Genomic DNA, 16,536 nt, shown 5'->3' with positions numbered 1-16,536 from the left:
AATGTTAAGAATATTTTGCATTTCTTTGATAGATATATTAATTTGGAGGTTCAACGTATTCTTACAGCACAAAATATAAGGACATATTTGTCCGTATCTCAGATTTTTGTAGGGGCCCTTTTTTCTGTTTTTATTGAGGCACTTGCTATCTTTTTTTTTTTTTGGCTGGACCTTGGCCTCCATCATCATGTCAGGTTATAAGTGTGCTGATGCTCTCCTCGGAGATGGCCTCTATACACTATATACTGGGTGACAGGATGGGTGACATGGTGTCACTCCTACCCCCTGCTTATTGATGACATGACAAAACCTCAGGGACCAGAAGAGCACCTTGGCCCCGTTGCCACCGGTTACGGCTTCTAACTGCATCCTACCCGCCAGTCCCCGGCCTCGCCTAGCAGTGTACACATGTCAATCACTTGCACTACTGGCTGGGCCAAAGGAGGCTGGCATGTCAATCTGGATCTAAGCCCTGGGAGGAAGCTGAGGAAACAGAAGCTGAGGCTTCGCTGTGATTGGCATGCACTCACTGTGGGCTTCAAAACCTCCACCGAGCTCCTCACTATCAGCCGTAATAAGGGCGCTGAATTTCAGCTAGTTGTTGGTTGTTTCCTGCTTCTTTGGCACTGAGCTTCTTTTCTCAGCTTTCTCAGAGTTATAGTCACACGCAGTCAGCACGGTATACAACAAAGGAACCATTCATCAATCACCAATTTACACAACGGGCAAACGAGTCCAATCAGCATGCATCTAACATGAATCATGCAGGGAAAAAAATAAACTTAAAATGATAAAGCAATGGAGAAAATAAAAAGCAAATAAACAGAGATGAGGATGAGGACGCTGGGGGCTGGAATGAGATGAGGGGTACATTTCCTGCTTTTCCAATGCCTGCGCTGACCAGCCAAGAGAACTGAGAAGGTGGTACCTTGCCACAAAGAGGAAAAGACCACCACTTCTCTCACAGGTCACCATCACAGGCAGAACAAAAGGGTTAGCTTCCTCACTAGCACTGCGTGTTAGTTAATTCAGAACAGAGAAAGAGGAAATGTAAAATAATTAGAGGGATATCAAGGTCCCCTTTCAATGTAGAAGCATTGATTGTGATAAGACAGGCATTTCAGTATCAGACTTTGACAAGCCAGCTGATAGGAAAATCATTCAGTCTACATCAGATTTCAAAATGGCATTAGTAATATTGATTTAGTTTTTTAAGCTGCTTTACACAAATCAAGCTCCCATCAACTCATCATTTGAAATTCAATTTATTTCTTATGCTGAAGGTTATGTTCTAAGTTTGACTTTAAGCTATAAAATGCCTGTCTCTAGAAGGACCATAGTAGAAGAGCTAGGTCTAATCATGCAGGAAATAGAGTACAAGTCTAGCTTGAAAGAGCAAATGCACTAACATTGTACAAAGGTGTTTACTTACAGGTAATAAGTGTAGGAGTGATAGGTTCTTCTGCCGAGTGAGGTGGTGGAGGGGTATAAGCAGTGGAGGGGGAGATGTAATGGAAGGAAAGAAAAAGTAAAAAATATTAATGTTTGAAAAAGAGATAAAGATGAACAAAAGCAGACATGGTGGCATACATGTGTGAGAGAGAGAGAGAAAAAGAGAGAGAGAGAGGTTCGGCCTTGTGATCGAGAGAGGTACGGTGATCGCAGAAGGGGGCCTGGGGCACGCTCACTGAATCACTATTCGGTGTCCAAATACCAGTACTGATTCTCATAGTTTTGAAAGTCTTGTGTACATGTAACAGAATAAACCTTGTATTTGAAAGCCATTAGCATTACAGGAATACTCCAGTGTTTTATAAACTGGGCAGATTTACTAAAATGGTTTTGAACAATCGCAAGCTCGGTTGTTGTATTAAAAAGTAGCTTTCAGAATTTGCTAAATAGGGCAGCAGCTGTTGAGCACCTACAATCAGATGAATTGGCCACTACTGCTGCTTTTGCTTCATAGTATTTATTTATTTCTGACTTTAACAGAAACCAATTCTGAATGCCTACCATGCCAAAAAATAAATAAATAAAGAATCTTACCAAATCATTTTAGTTAAGAAATGTTTTTAACTTCAATTTCTTAATAATGTGTCTTAAGAGCAGTTTTGTTTAAATGATAATTTGATAGTTTTATCCCGCCATGGTTTGATGCACTAAACTAAGAAGACAAGCTCACCACAAGTCAAACTCATACAGCTTCTAATCGAGCAGGATGCACACAGTGATATTATACAGGATTTTACATCACAGTAATTCCAAATGTTCAGCTGGAAAAAAAAGCAAACATGTTTTGAAACAAAAAGTCAAAGTAAATTACTTAGTGTCTTAATTTACTTCTTATTTTTCTCAAAACAATGATGTATCATTTTGAAATGATCAAACAGTTTCTCAAAGAGAAAAAACTTCTTTAAATATTAGTCATTATTTTGGCTTAATAAAATCTCAAGAAAATAAGTCATCATTTCAACCTAATGAGTCACAATTTGATGGTGCAGTATTTTTTACATACTATTTACTGTTGTAGTGTGAGTTTGGGGCACAAAGTGTCGGTACACTTTCAGTAATTAACGTCTCTTGTAATAAATCTGCCCCTTATTCTCTATCTGCCATCTTTGTAGTGCATGATTACCACAGACACTGCTTAACTGTACATAAAAGAACAGAAAAAAATAGCTCTAAATGCTTATAAATGGAAGCCAAAAACAGTTGCTTCAGCACCTTCCCACTGACCTCTATTATGAATCTATCTGTTTTCAACAGATTTTCTGTTTTTTTCTAAGCTAAATTGTTGTCCTTGGTAATCAGTTATGTGATACAGATGTAGCAGACGAAGAGCTTTATAGTACCACAGATAGAGAGTAATATAGTACTTCCAAAAAAAAAAAAAAAAAAACCAAACCATTTCACTAAGCCAAAGAGTGTGACAACAATTAAACCTAATGACAATGACTGATCCAATATTAGACTGGCTCTTCATTAGTTGAAAAAGGATCTATACAGGGATGCAGTAAAAGAATGTATGAAATATGAAAGGCAAACTACATGTAAACAATTTTGGTAACACTTTATTGAAAAGCAGACTTCATATGACTACAAGACACCTACAGACATAAGTCTTTGATGACTTCTGACATCAACCTATGTAGACATTTATAAGAGTTATTCCAACAAGCATTAATTCTCATAACACTTGTTTTAGTAAACCAATATAAAATTTTCAAAGTTAGAAATAAGTAGGAATAAGTAGGTTTATGTCAAGTGTCTTGAAAGTTCAATGTAGCATTATAAATACTGCCTCTTCAGTTAAGATCACCAATATTTTTTGATTTTTAAAAATAAAATTAATTAATATTTATAAACAGCCAGACAGTTGACTTGAAGAAATCCATCTCTGTTATAACCCTTTTTTACTATGACCTATATTACTTCAGTGCTTATGAAACTGTAAAAATGTTTTTTGTACCTGAGTCCGGTCACAGATACAGGGAAAGATTATTAATTTGCAATTATTAATTTGTCAGCAATAGGGCTTGGACAGGTCATTTCAAACAATAGGCCTAACAAGATTTCAATCACTGCGCCTGCTGCGTTGGGCAGTTTGTGAACAGGTATATCAGGGGAGATAATGTGTTTCAGAAGTAACATTCCGCAGAGCCCTGGTCTAGATTTTGAACGGTAATATCAACTCAACCACGAGGGTAGATTTAACATGAGGATTAGCATGCCCTAGCACACTTCCATTTCTAATCTAATCCAGCTAATTAAACCAACATATTCAATCGCGCCCGTTCATTTGATTAAGATATATTGAAAGGGGATTCAATTAAACTGGCTATGCATAGTGATCATAACCTTAGCCTGTCACTCAGACCTCACCAGGATAGGAAGCGCTTCCTGAATGGAAATTTCCAGAGTTCCAGCCACGCTTCTTTTTGGCATATCTAAAGCACAAATATGACCTGATTACTTCTGAATAAACTGCGCAGCTGGAAATGATGTTGTGTTTACATGAAGGTGTAGAAATGTACTGGAGATAGGGGGGTAGTACGGTGTATTGTAATGTGGAGCTGTTATTAGCCCTGCAGGTCTTTTCCATTCAGCAATCCCTCTGTGCCTTTACTGATGGGTAACTAAGAGACAACTGCTAATCTAGAACAAATGCAAAACGAGCTGGCAGAGTGTGTGCATGTGTACATGTGTAAAATAGGACTTGAATATTTGCTCAGACTGACTCTAGAGGCCCCTGGGTTCTGATAGAGGGCTGTAGGGGACCACGTTAATGTAAACTAGCCTGCAGCTAACCCATCATTCCACTGCTCCACATCTTTCATCACCATTTCCCTCTCATCTCCATTTTCCCTCTGTCTCTCTCTCTCTTGACTGTTTCACACAAAATCACTGTCTCTCTCTCTCTCGTTCTCTGCTGTGGAGTGGTCTCACAAAGATATGTTTTTCTTCCAGAGGATTTTGAAACTTCAAGTTTGGTTGAGGGTGACAGATAGATGGCCTCCCAGCGTTAATTTTTTATCATGTCTCTCAACCTCACTGCTACAAACTCGTTTGAATACGACTTATCAACATAATTAGATTAATTATTCAGCATCACACTGAAAATGCAGCGGAGCAGGGGTCAAAAGGAAATTGGAAGGGAAATCTATTATTAATGGCTGAAGTTGAACTGAGAAGACCCCCAAGATTTGTAAGTCTTTTAGATGCTTGTCTAGAAAAACAGGACTCCCCATGAACTGCATATCAATGCGATTAGAAGGAAGTGGATTAGCAGCTCTACAGTCATGCCATGATCAACTTCTGAATGCTTTTTTTCTTTCTCTGATGTAGTTTTATCTCCTCTGAATTTTCACAGCTGGTTCCTCTATGTTCCCCGTCTAACTTGCACAAGCCTTCCCCTAAAGCACATGAAGCTCCAACTCTATCTACATGACCCAGCACAGTCCTTGACTGGCCGCTACACTGATGTTTACACTGTGCAATCATTTACGCTGACATTTCATTCAATGAAGCACAAACAGTAATCGGGTCTCTCGGTCATGGATGGTACAACTGGGACCCAAAACCCTATCTACAGGGCCTTTCTAGGTACTACAGCTATATGTCTTATGCATTTTTTCACATCACTTACATTTTGCATGACCACCCTTTCTCTTTATTACAGCTTCTCCTTATTACAGTTCTTCAGGAGCTTGTTTTCAGTGTTTTCACGGAAATCTGCAGGGATTTCTTTCCACAGCACCCAAGTTCAGTCTTAGAAGTTGGTTGCATTTTCTGCTTTTCCCAATCCAAATAACCCCAAAGACACTCAGTGATGTTGAGGTCTAGATTCTGTGGGTTTCTTTGTGAAAACCAGTAGCTTCTTTTTGCCAATTTTTATTTTTGTTTATTTCCTTTTCTCAGTTATGACTTCTTGATAGCTAAACAACCCTTCACACACATAGCTTTGAGTTGCTTTCTCACAATGGAACGATAAGCATAAACATCTGTTAAACATTTTTTTTTTTGAGAGTGGAGCTTTGTTTTCTCCTCTCTCTCAAAGATAAAAGCATTAAGTTCTGTTTATCTGATGTGATAGTTTTAGTGACCTTCCACGTCATGCATGGTTGTTATGAGTCCCATTTTTCTGTAATCTTTAGATCATTTTTTAAACTCCAGATTTGGAAACTGCTTTTTTCCCATTGTTTTCTTTTGACTTTCTCTTTCTTTTTTCTTTATGCAAGTGGATTGTGTTATATCTAATCTCCTCAGAAATATCTCCTGAAAAATTAACAGCTTGTAGACGATGGTCACTGGAAATTAAAGAAATGAAGGGCTGTCTCAGACTTGTGAAAAATATTGTATATTACTTGGAAATTACTGACTTGGTAAGTCCTATTAAACTAATATGTAAGTTACGTAGACATTAGGTATTAAGTGTTTGCAGCTTAAGGGGTTAAAGAAGACAACTTTTTCTGGGATTTGCTTTGATTTTCTATTTCATCCACTATACTTGAACACATAATATGAACAAAACCTGTTCTAGTTCTTGTGTTACTGTTTTGTTTTTGTTTTTTTATAAGCAATGCTTACCGTTTCTTCATGAGCAGGACCACACCAAGAAAGATGATGACAAAAAGGAGAATGCCAGCAATGACCCCAGCGATCTTCACTGTGTGGTCTGTCTGTTTCTCTGGCTCCACTGCATTTGGCTTGTGGGTTGCCGCCCCTAAAAAGGTCAAGAGTGAAAAAGGAAAAGTCACTTTACTTCTCAGGAAGAATTGGTAAATGCAGTGGTAATAGTCATGATCCAAATGTGTACATCATTCATTTTCCACATGAATGAAATATATTGCATAAACACATGAGCTGTCTTTCAGTTTACTTCAAGTATACCCAAGCCGAGATCTGGTGACCCCAAGCTCTACAAACTCTACACACCTAACCCAGCACACAAGGAACTTGTGACTTTGATAATGAACTGAGACAAAAGCTGTGTTCAAAACAGCATACTGTGTACAATATACTGCATTAGTGTATACTGTATACTGCAGGCTACTCTTCATCAGTGGTAGCTTGTGCAGCATTCTATGGGAAAGGAGATTGAGTGAGTTTGAAGAGACAATTACTACCATGTTTTCCTATGTTTGCTAAAAGGTGAGTCATTTCATTTTTATTGCATTCATAATTGGTAATATGAGCTATTTTGACTGAATAATAAGCCAGTGATGTATGGATTGTTTGGTTAAGACCAACTTTAGTAAGCTAATGTTTTCACCACATTAAATGTATTAAACAGAAATAAGCAAACCCACCTCAAGACCAGCAGAGATAGCTGATGGGGCTTCAGCTTTGCACTGAGTGCAATAGCATTTGGACACATTATTTTAAATTTTCCATCTTTTATGTATCTACGTAAGGCTGAACACAGGGTTATTAAATGCTTACCGGGCAGTTACATCAGTGGTTATGTCCCCCTGACTATAGTATATTACGAGGACAGCTCTGAAATATCTGGCCAGAGTAGTATGTCATTTGGGTGTCTTTGGCATACTGGAAAAATTTGTTAGTCACATACTGCATACTACTTAATACTTTTGGGCACAGTAAGTGTGCAAATAGTATGTAGAAGGCTCAAACCACCTATGTGCACACTGTGGGCTCTCTAGGACTGAGAAAGGAAACCACTGGTTTGCTTGTTTTTGGCAATAAAAGTTAATGACTGATTGTTGACGTGATTTATTGGTAACCAAAGTACACATTTCAATCGCTACTTTTTCAGTGCACTAACTAAGCAGAAGTACTGTTGGTTTTAACTTAGAAAGGTATAAATACTCAAAGCTTAGCAATGATAACAAGTTTGCAAACCGGTAGATGACCTTTAAAAAAGCAACACAGAAATAGTGTGAAATGAACATTTGTACACCGTTCACGTATAACGCAGTACAATGTTGGCATTACTGTTTTAAAGCGGTGCCAAGATATAAACTTTATTTAACCTTGATTGTAAAGTATTATCATTCCATTGAGACTTTTGGGCTATTTATTTGTAGGAACCATAAGGCAATGGTGGTTGATAATGCTGGAGCTATGTGTTCCTTGCTACCTGCCAGGGAGAGATAGCCTCAGGGAGGCAATGTGATAGGCCCAACACTGCCTCTCCTCCCCCTGTAGATAAGAGTGTCCCACTGTGTGTGTGTGTGAGTGTGTGTGTGTGTGTGAGGGTGAGTGTTTATGCTGTAATGAGGAGCCATGTCAGCTCAGCCACCTGTGAATAGAGCGGTTTCCTCTGACAGTGAGTTTAGGATGACAAATGAGAGAAATAGAACATTCTGCTCGACTGTGTGTGGGTGTGAGTATGTGTATATGTGTGTTTGTGTGCCTTTTTGTGTGTGTGTATTTTATCTGCAGGTTTATATCCACTCCTCTCCAATCATGCGGAGATTTAACACTAGACACCCTGTTAGTGGACGTTTTTGTATGTGTGGCTGTTTGTTTACACACAGATGTCCTGCAAGCATGGATGCGTAACAAGCATGTCAGATACAACTGGCGAGTTTATGGAAGTGTGTGTGCTGAGTGTGTGAGTGTGAGCTGCTGTCACTTACAGAATATGTTGTGGGAGTTTGTGTATGCACAGTTGCTTTTTGCACACTGGTCTGACCGCAGAAACAGAAGTAGGAATTACACCAGTGCTATAGTGCATTAAGTGTGTGTATGTGTGCAGATTTGTGTATTCGTGCAGATACACACACATGTCCCCACACATTGACACCCACACACACACACTCTCTGGATCCCTCTGATGGGCGGTGATGGTGGTAGTAATGGAAGCGGATGGATAGAGACAGTCTTGGCAGGGTAAGTGTCTGACCTGTTAGTTGGTTGTCGCCTGCAGCCGGAGCGATGCGGATGTAGGGGGTAGTGAGCTGCGTCACTAGAATAGCGGCTGACAGAGCGAGATCCATAACAGCATGCAGAGAGAGCAAGAGAGAGAGAAAGAGAGAGAGAGAGAGAGAGAGAGACAGAGAGGGGAATAGAGAGGGGAATAGAGAAAGAGAGAAAGAGACATACAGAGAGGAAGTAGAAAGAGACAGTGGGAGAAAGATAGAAGAATGAGAAGCAGTGAGAGATAAATATACAGAAAAGTAAGGGGAAGAAGAAAGAAAGAAGAAAGAGGTAAAAGTATTCAAGAGGAAAGAGAGAGAGAGAGAAGAGATACAAAGACAAGCAAGAGGAAAAGGGACAAAGGGACAAAGAGGGAGCCAAAAAGGAGAGAGAAAGACAGAGAGGAAAAAGGAAAAGAGTGAGAGAGAGAGAGAAAGAAAGAAAGATACAGAAAAGTACACCAAGAGGTAGGAAAGGAAGAGAGAGAAAGAGATAAAAGGAAGAGGGAGCCAGGGAAAAGGGCAAAGATAAAAAGTCAACAAAGAAATAAGAGAAAGAGAGTGAATGAAGGAGAAAGACAGAAAAGAGAGAGAATGAAAGAGAGAAACAGGTAGTAAAAGAAGATACATCAAAAAGATATAATATATATATATAAATACATGGAGTGGAAAAGGGAAAATGTGGCAAACAGAAAGACAGAAAGTAAGGGGTAGAGAAAGGAAAATATACAGAGAGAGAGAGAGAGAGAGAGAGAGAGAGAGAGAGAGAGAGACATACAGAGAGGAAGGAGAGCAGTAAAAGAGGAAGGGAGGGAGGGACAGAGAGAGAGAGAGAGAGAGAGAGAGATAGAGAGACAGAGAGAGAGAGAGAGAGAGAGAGAGACACATACAGAGAGGAAGGAGAGCAGTAAAAGAGGAAGGGAGGGAGGGACAGAGAGAGAGACAGAGAGAGAGAGAGAGAGAGAGAGAGAGAGAGAGAGAGAGAAAGAAATAGATTGTAAAAGAGAGTAAAACAAGTGGTAGAAAAGTTAGTGAAGGTAAAGAGACAGCAGAAATGAGTAGAAAAGAGAAGTGACAGAGAAAGAGAAAAGGAGAGAACAATCAGAGTGTGTAAGCAGTTAAGAGTCAAGCTGAAAAATTCACAACAGTAACAGTAGAAAAGAACATTACTTCTGTCATAAATCACAAGCACTACAAAATTAGTCCTAATCAACCAGTTAATTTTGGTGCATACAATAAGTAGCTATTAGGCTAGTAAAACATCTCAATCTCCCTCAGCAAACCAATCAGATATAAAGGCCTCACCTTTGGTGGCAACTCGCACACAGTCTATTTTAGTCTCCTGTAAAGAAAGAACAAAAATGCATCAGATTGTGGGCAGCCGTCGCATCCAGCGTCTGCTGATTTCTGTACAGTAATTGAACTGATTCTTGTTTGCTCCTACAATAACAATTGCCAGCTCATGCACTAAATATCATGTTCTGAGTCATTACAGTGTGCAGTGGCCATGCATTGTGCTACCTTTCACAGCTTTTTATAAATGCTATCATATATCCACTGTCCACTTTAGTAGAAACAATAATTTTATACTGATCACTAACTTTATAACACTAACTTTGTGCTGGCCACTCCAACTATATCACAGTTCACTATGCAGGTGCACAATTTGTCAATGTCATGATTGGCCCCTCCCAGCCATCCATGTGCTTTTGTTTTGGTTTTAGTCCTGTCATGTTTCTTCCCAGTCCTGCCTCATCGTTTTCAGTCCCTGCCCCTGATTGCAACCACCTGTGTTTTCCACCTGTGTCCTGTTATCCCTCATTATCCCTGTTGTATTTAAACCCTGTGATTTTCCCTAGTCAATTGCTGATCTTTGTATTGTACTCTTGTGCTGTTTGAATTGATTAGTAGTGTTTGAAGTGTAGTGTATTGTTTGAAGTGTTTGGTCTTTGTCTTGGATTGTTTGTTTATTCTGTGTTTATTTAAGTCATGTCTGTTTCCCGTTCCATCCGTGTTGGCTCTCTGACCCTGGACCGTTTCAACCCTGATTCTGGATTTGCCCCGAATAAATCTCGCTTATCTCCACATATGTGTCTGCCTCCTCATTGCTCCACAATGTTACAGTCAAACACTCAAAAACTACTGCATCTTTAATTACAAGCCTGTAAAAATGTTTTAGACATGATGATTGTTTTTACTCATACAGTCATAAAATATGTGAAACAGTAATAGCTACTGTGACAACAAACCTGCATCACCATAATGAATTAAATACATGTTACTTTTTTTTAGCTTACATAGGCATTTCTCCTGAATCAAATTGTGGTCCAACAGTAAAAAAGCGACTTAAAAAACAGGGATGTGTAACGGGGAGTGAGGAGGCGGACGCACGTGCTGAGATTTATTATGGGCAAATCCAAAATCAGGGTCGAGACAGTCCAGGGTCATAGAGCCAACACGGATTGAATGGGGGGCAAACATGACAGACAAACCAGAACAAACAACAGTACATACACCAGTACATCCAACACAGCATATAACAGTTCAGACAAACAAAGACCAGCGAAAAACAAAGGGCTAACACAGGGCTTAAATACAACACCGGGAAGACAAGGGACAGGTGAAAACAATCAGGGGCGGAGTTACAAAACAAGGGGCAGGACTACGGATACCAAAACAAAGAAGCACGTGAACTATACCAAAACACACACACGTACAGGACTGGGAGGGGCCAATCGTGACAGGATGTTGAAAGATTAAGATATAGCAGGAGTTTAATTAAGAGTAGGAGGTAAGACTCTCCCTTATGGCCACATGGTAAGCAGTTAGATCCATTGTTTAAATGTATCCCAAAGTCTAAAAATTAGTGTGTAACATTAAGAACTGTTACTACTGAAATACATATTTTCTGCAATTAAGTTAATGTTTTTGTTTTTTAATGAAAAATACTATGATTTTATGTGTGTACAACTGTTCAAAGCTGTGTATTCTAGCCATGTTCATGTTTTTCTTCTGTGTTTAAGTTCTGCTTAAAAAAAAATAAAAATAAAAATTAGAAACAGTCACTGCTGAAACATTTGATAAAGGTTCTGTAGTCACATGACTGTTTTGGTAGTAACAAGATTGAACGTTCAAACATTTGTTGTAATAAAATAAACATAAGTGAAGTATACAGTCATTTAAAGCAAAAGGTTTTTAGTCTGTCACCTGAAAGTACTAAATGTGTTTTTAACTCTAATGACCCATTAAGAATAGAAATATTTATTGCTTTACTGTTCTAGGACTGTATATAAAGAGCTGTTCAGGGAATGCTGACTATTTTTCTAACAGTGCACAAATGATGTTCTCTACTAGTATCTTGTTATTTTTATTTTGTATTTTGCACAGCAGTAAACAGTGCTTTTGTAAATTTGAATTTCTGAGAATTGGATGGGTTCATTAGTCTGTTTACACAGCAAAAAGTATTCAGTTGTATCCCAGTCAGAGATACAATTTTCATCACAGTTATCACCCCACTGCTTTATCGAACATTGCATTTTATGTCTGCAGCCCCATCATTCACTGATCGAAACATTAGCTTCATCAACCAAACTATTCCTCCTTTTATTAATTGTTTATGGACTGAGTAAAGCACTGAAAGACTTGCAGAGTTTTTGCGATATAATTAATAGTGTTATGATTCGTTCATGAAGAGATCTAAAACTCAGCTCTCTGCTGCCCTAGGACCAAACCTGCTTGCTTGATACATTACAATTCATTACAATACAATATAAACATGAGCATTTGCTTAGTTATTCAATGAAATAGCACATTTTGTGTCACACATAGTGTTTTCTCCAGTCCTACCTAAAAGGAAGGACATTAGGAGTGTGGGCTTTGATTAATTATCAGTCTTGAATAGACAGACACAAGGCTGCCTGGCTAAGTGCCCGTCAGCATTCATCAGTAGCACTAAAACACAGGTCTTCAGTCAATTAGGAGACGAGCTCTCGCTCGCCCGCTGACTGAGAGATAGAAGGGCCTTTTAAAGAAAAAGCGTTGTGTCACTGCTGTCAGTCTAAACAGTAGCTTTCTTTAAAAGCACCAGGGAAAGAGAGGAATATAGAGACAGAAAGAAATAGGGAGCAAAAGATAGAGGGAGAAAGTCAGCAATGCATTAAACACAAGCGTGTTAATGTGTCCGATGGGTGTGGGTGCATGTGTGCGGCGCTTTTCAGGCAGGTGCACTCTGCACAATGTGGCCATGTCACTTACACAATCACTCTCTGGCAGAAACTTTTGCTGTCACGGCCAAAGTGCTTTTTCCTTCCTCAGCGAACAGTGAAAACCTTTTGCCCAATGCTGCGTTTCTGCGGCTTTAAAAAATTGCCCAGTGTGATTGAAGGGTCTGGCAGGAGGGCCTTAACTGGTCATGCTTATTCATGTTCACAATAACGTCCTTGCTTTCAGCTCTAACAGGAGCAGAGAGCTGCTTTGTAACACACAGAGAACTAAAATGGGCCGCCTCCTACATTTTGCGTGTGAGTGTGCCTGCGTATGTGTGCATGCGAATACAGTTTTGGACTTTCTATGCTGTTATCACTCTTCACATGCTGACATTGTTACTGAACTTCTTTATGTTCTTTTAGATGTGAAATATCAGGCCAATGCTGGCCCCTCAAGCAATTAACCTGCTCTGTCCGCAAATATGTTTTTTATAGCAACTGTTATGATGTTGTATGTGAGAAACTGTTGCGCACAACTCAAAATCTTTACATTTTATTGTGTTATTCATTTCAAATGAATAACAAAAAGAGTCCAAACACTTTAGAGATGGTTTTGTAACCTTTTCCAGACTGATGAGCATCATTTCTGAGATCCTCAGAAAACTCCTTTGATTGGGCCATGACACACTTCCATAGACTTTGATAGATCGCTGTTCTTTAAATTAAACAGGGTGCCCACTCACACCTGATTGTGATCCCATTGATTGAAAACACCTGACTCTAATTTCACCTTCAAATTAACTGCTAATCCTACAGGTTCACATACTTTTGCCACTCACATATATGCAATATTGGATCATTATTCTTCAATAAACAAATGACCAAGTATAATATTTTTTGTGTCATTTGTTTAACTGGGTTCTCTTTATCTATTTTTAGGACTTTAGGATGATGTTTTATGTCATATTTATGCAGGAATATAGAAAATTCTAAAGGGTTCACAAACTTTCAAGCACCACTGTAAACCCCTACCAGGGCAGCACAACACTGTACACCAAAAAGGATCCTTGAGCAAGTTTCCTTCCACTACATTCGCCTACATCTGTAATACAATGCCCTGTACAAAGGTGTCTGCCACATGCATATACATGAATCTGTTTTTCACCACAGTACTTATAAATGTACAAATGTAAAAATACATGGCAAGTATGACGAAGAAAACCTGTTAAAATTTTTTAGAGTAACTTCGGCTACGGCACTAGCTATAACAGTAACTTACCTTGGCCCTGTTCAACTCTGTCTTGAGCAATCTGATCACAAATGGACATTGAGATGTATGGCTGTTTATACATGGCATTTTAATGAGTCTCGAATGTGCCTCCAGTGACCACCTGTGTTCAGGTTTCATGGCTGGAGAAAAGGTGCCACACACACCTATTACAAGCCTCATGCCACATTTGTCCCATATGTCCTTGTTCACTTATATGTACGGATTTCTAACACAACTCTTCAATAAATGACAGAGGAGATGAAAAAGATGCTACACAGCTGCTTTCATTTCTGCTGTAATGACGCAGTTGATTAGGCGTTCTTTTGTTGCTGTCAGGTACATATCACTACTAATGTTATGTATTCATAGACATTTGAGTGATCCGGTGGATCAGTGTCTCTGAGCTGTACTGGATCACGTTCACATCTGTAGTCAGCCAATTATGATTGGATCACCCAAGATTCATGTCAATGCCAGGTGTGAGCAGAGCCGTAAAGTCTGAAAACTTTAGCTGTTTATCTTATTAATAAGATGTTAAAATCTAAATTACATGACAAAACACACATACTGATGGTCACAGCCATATAAAAATACTTTGAAATTAATAATGTTCCTTAAATTTTGGCATTTTGACAAAAAACTGAGCATGCTACAGTTTCTCACCTGGACTAACAGGATTTTTGCCAATGTTCTGTAAAGCTTTTTCTATTAGCAGTGGAAACTTCTGCCAGCGCAGTACCCACCCCATTAGCAGTGCTGACAGCCTGGTAGTAGATGCTGTAGCTCTTGTGAGGTAGCAGGGGTGCATTCCAGAAGCCACTGTAGGTTTTGTTGTCCCCCACAGTGAAAGGCTGAGGGGAAGGGATGCCGCCAGAAGGGAACTCAGCTGTGAAGTAGTACTTAGAGTTGAGAGATGTGGCGTTCTGGTAGTGGACGGGGACCGGGTAACAGCGCAGGATTTCTGCCTCCCCACCACGTGCTCTCCTGGGCCTCTCCTCCTCCACGACCACCTGATACACACTGAGAAAGACAGAGGGAAAAAAGAAAGAGTGAAAACACTGCCCCACAGCATAGCACCACGAATTCCTCTCCTTACAGTTTGCCTAATTATTTTTCACTTGTAACTTAGTATAACAAGCCAAGAAAAGTGTGGAAGCAAACGTTTATAAGTAGAAGAGGACAAAGTCTCATATGACTTTGTGTACAACAATAACCTAATTCCATGTTTTTGTTCGTTTTTGATATTAAAACATGTCAACAGAGAATGTAAAATTAAATGTACATTTAATTCAACATGTAATTGACTTTTCAAAAATAATCAATTCCAAAAAAATCATGCAATGAAAATGTATAAAAAGACATCTAACTGTTAAAAGTTAACTTATAAATTAATATGTGTATCTCAAAAGATGCTATTTTTTAAAATGCATTAGTCCTCCTGTGGTATAAAGCCAATTTCAATTTCAGACTCCATTCTCATTCACGTGAACAATGGCCAACTCGATCCGCAACCATATTCAATCAGGTGCAGAGGGCTACTCCAGTCTACAACCCAATCTCCCTGCGCGAGCTCCTCTTTCATCTTCCCTCCTTTTGCGGCCTCTCAGACATCACAAGTGTGTTCCATCATTGGTGCTTTCTTCAACGTGTCTCACTCAATCATGTCCAATATTCTAAAGCACTGCATGCCAGAAGAACAGAGGGCCTATAGTGCTCTCAGCAGAATAGAAAATATAGCCCTGCCATGCTACTGCAGTGGCCATGTTTGCTATTTAATAATTTAGATCCTTAAAGGTCAAGTAGGTCTCTGCGCTTCTCTTTATACACCCACTCTGTCAGCTTGGAGGAACAGCAACTGATTCCAGAGCTCTGTGATACATTTCTCAAAAGCATTACAGCACAAAGATTATCATAAGATTGTACAATGAGATTCCTTTATACCCTAATATTAAAAGCTTCAAGATGATCTTTTATGGATGACTGGGTTCTGATAATGAAAAACCTAAATAAAATACACTAGCACAGATGCTAAGTCTCAGGACAGGCACTGGGTTCCTCTAAAGATGGCTGTTAAAAAGAATAATATTCTAAAATTGAGCCAATTATGTTCTTCAAAAAGAGTATGCAATTATGAACACCCCTAGGTGGTGTTCTTAACTTTGACTTCATGTGTTTTTTCTTAAAAATGAGTATGAATGGGAAAAGATAATGCATTTTCCTTCCATACTGTGATGTTTTTCTGAGTGAAACACGCCATCAGGGAGGGTCTTTGTGCTAGCTTATCATATTCAGTCCCTGTTGAGTAGACTAACTGTGTTTGTACTAGGGATGTGCATGAGCAGTCTAAGACTGTCTGAAGTGTCACAGTTCGAATACTGAAATTAGTACTCAGATATTCGTTGTCGGATATATGTTTCATTGCAGGGAGATGGAGAAAATAAACAGGCCAACATTTCTGTGAAATGTAACAGTTTTTCTTGTGTTTGTAAGTAAGTATGTTGCTATACTTTGCTACTTTAAAATATGAGTGTGTCACGCTTGGCTCCTCCCACTCCATGTGCTTTTTTTGTTTTGATTCATGCCCCTTGTTTTGCGACTCCGCCCCAATTGTTTTCACCTGTCCCTCATCTTCCCGGTGTGTATTTAAGCCCTGTGTTTGCCCTTTGTTTTCGCTGGTCTT

General features: G+C 39.2%; 1 protein-coding gene across 9 annotated transcripts in view; it reads right to left on the bottom strand.

Moving 5' to 3' along the window:
• Positions 1-16,536, bottom strand: part of LOC108427207 (receptor-type tyrosine-protein phosphatase mu-like) — a 269,465-nt gene that overhangs the window by 81,565 nt on the left and 171,364 nt on the right. For 5 of the 9 annotated variants that reach the window (XM_037531153.1, XM_037531154.1, XM_037531158.1 and 2 more), the window contains 5 exons: positions 14,600-14,876; positions 9,687-9,723; positions 8,369-8,443; positions 6,088-6,223; positions 1,433-1,462 (listed from right to left, as the gene is read on the bottom strand). In XM_037531153.1, the coding sequence (XP_037387050.1) occupies positions 1,433-1,462; positions 6,088-6,223; positions 8,369-8,443; positions 9,687-9,723; positions 14,600-14,876 (555 nt within the window). The remainder of the gene's footprint in view (positions 1-1,432; positions 1,463-6,087; positions 6,224-8,368; positions 8,444-9,686; positions 9,724-14,599; positions 14,877-16,536) is intronic. The other 4 variants (XM_037531160.1, XM_037531157.1, XM_037531159.1 and 1 more) reach the window with 1 other exon arrangement.

This window comes from Pygocentrus nattereri, chromosome 19 (genome assembly GCF_015220715.1).
Source record: "Pygocentrus nattereri isolate fPygNat1 chromosome 19, fPygNat1.pri, whole genome shotgun sequence".
Taxonomy (NCBI): domain Eukaryota; kingdom Metazoa; phylum Chordata; class Actinopteri; order Characiformes; family Serrasalmidae; genus Pygocentrus; species Pygocentrus nattereri.
This window is presented reverse-complemented; position numbering and strand designations above follow the sequence as displayed.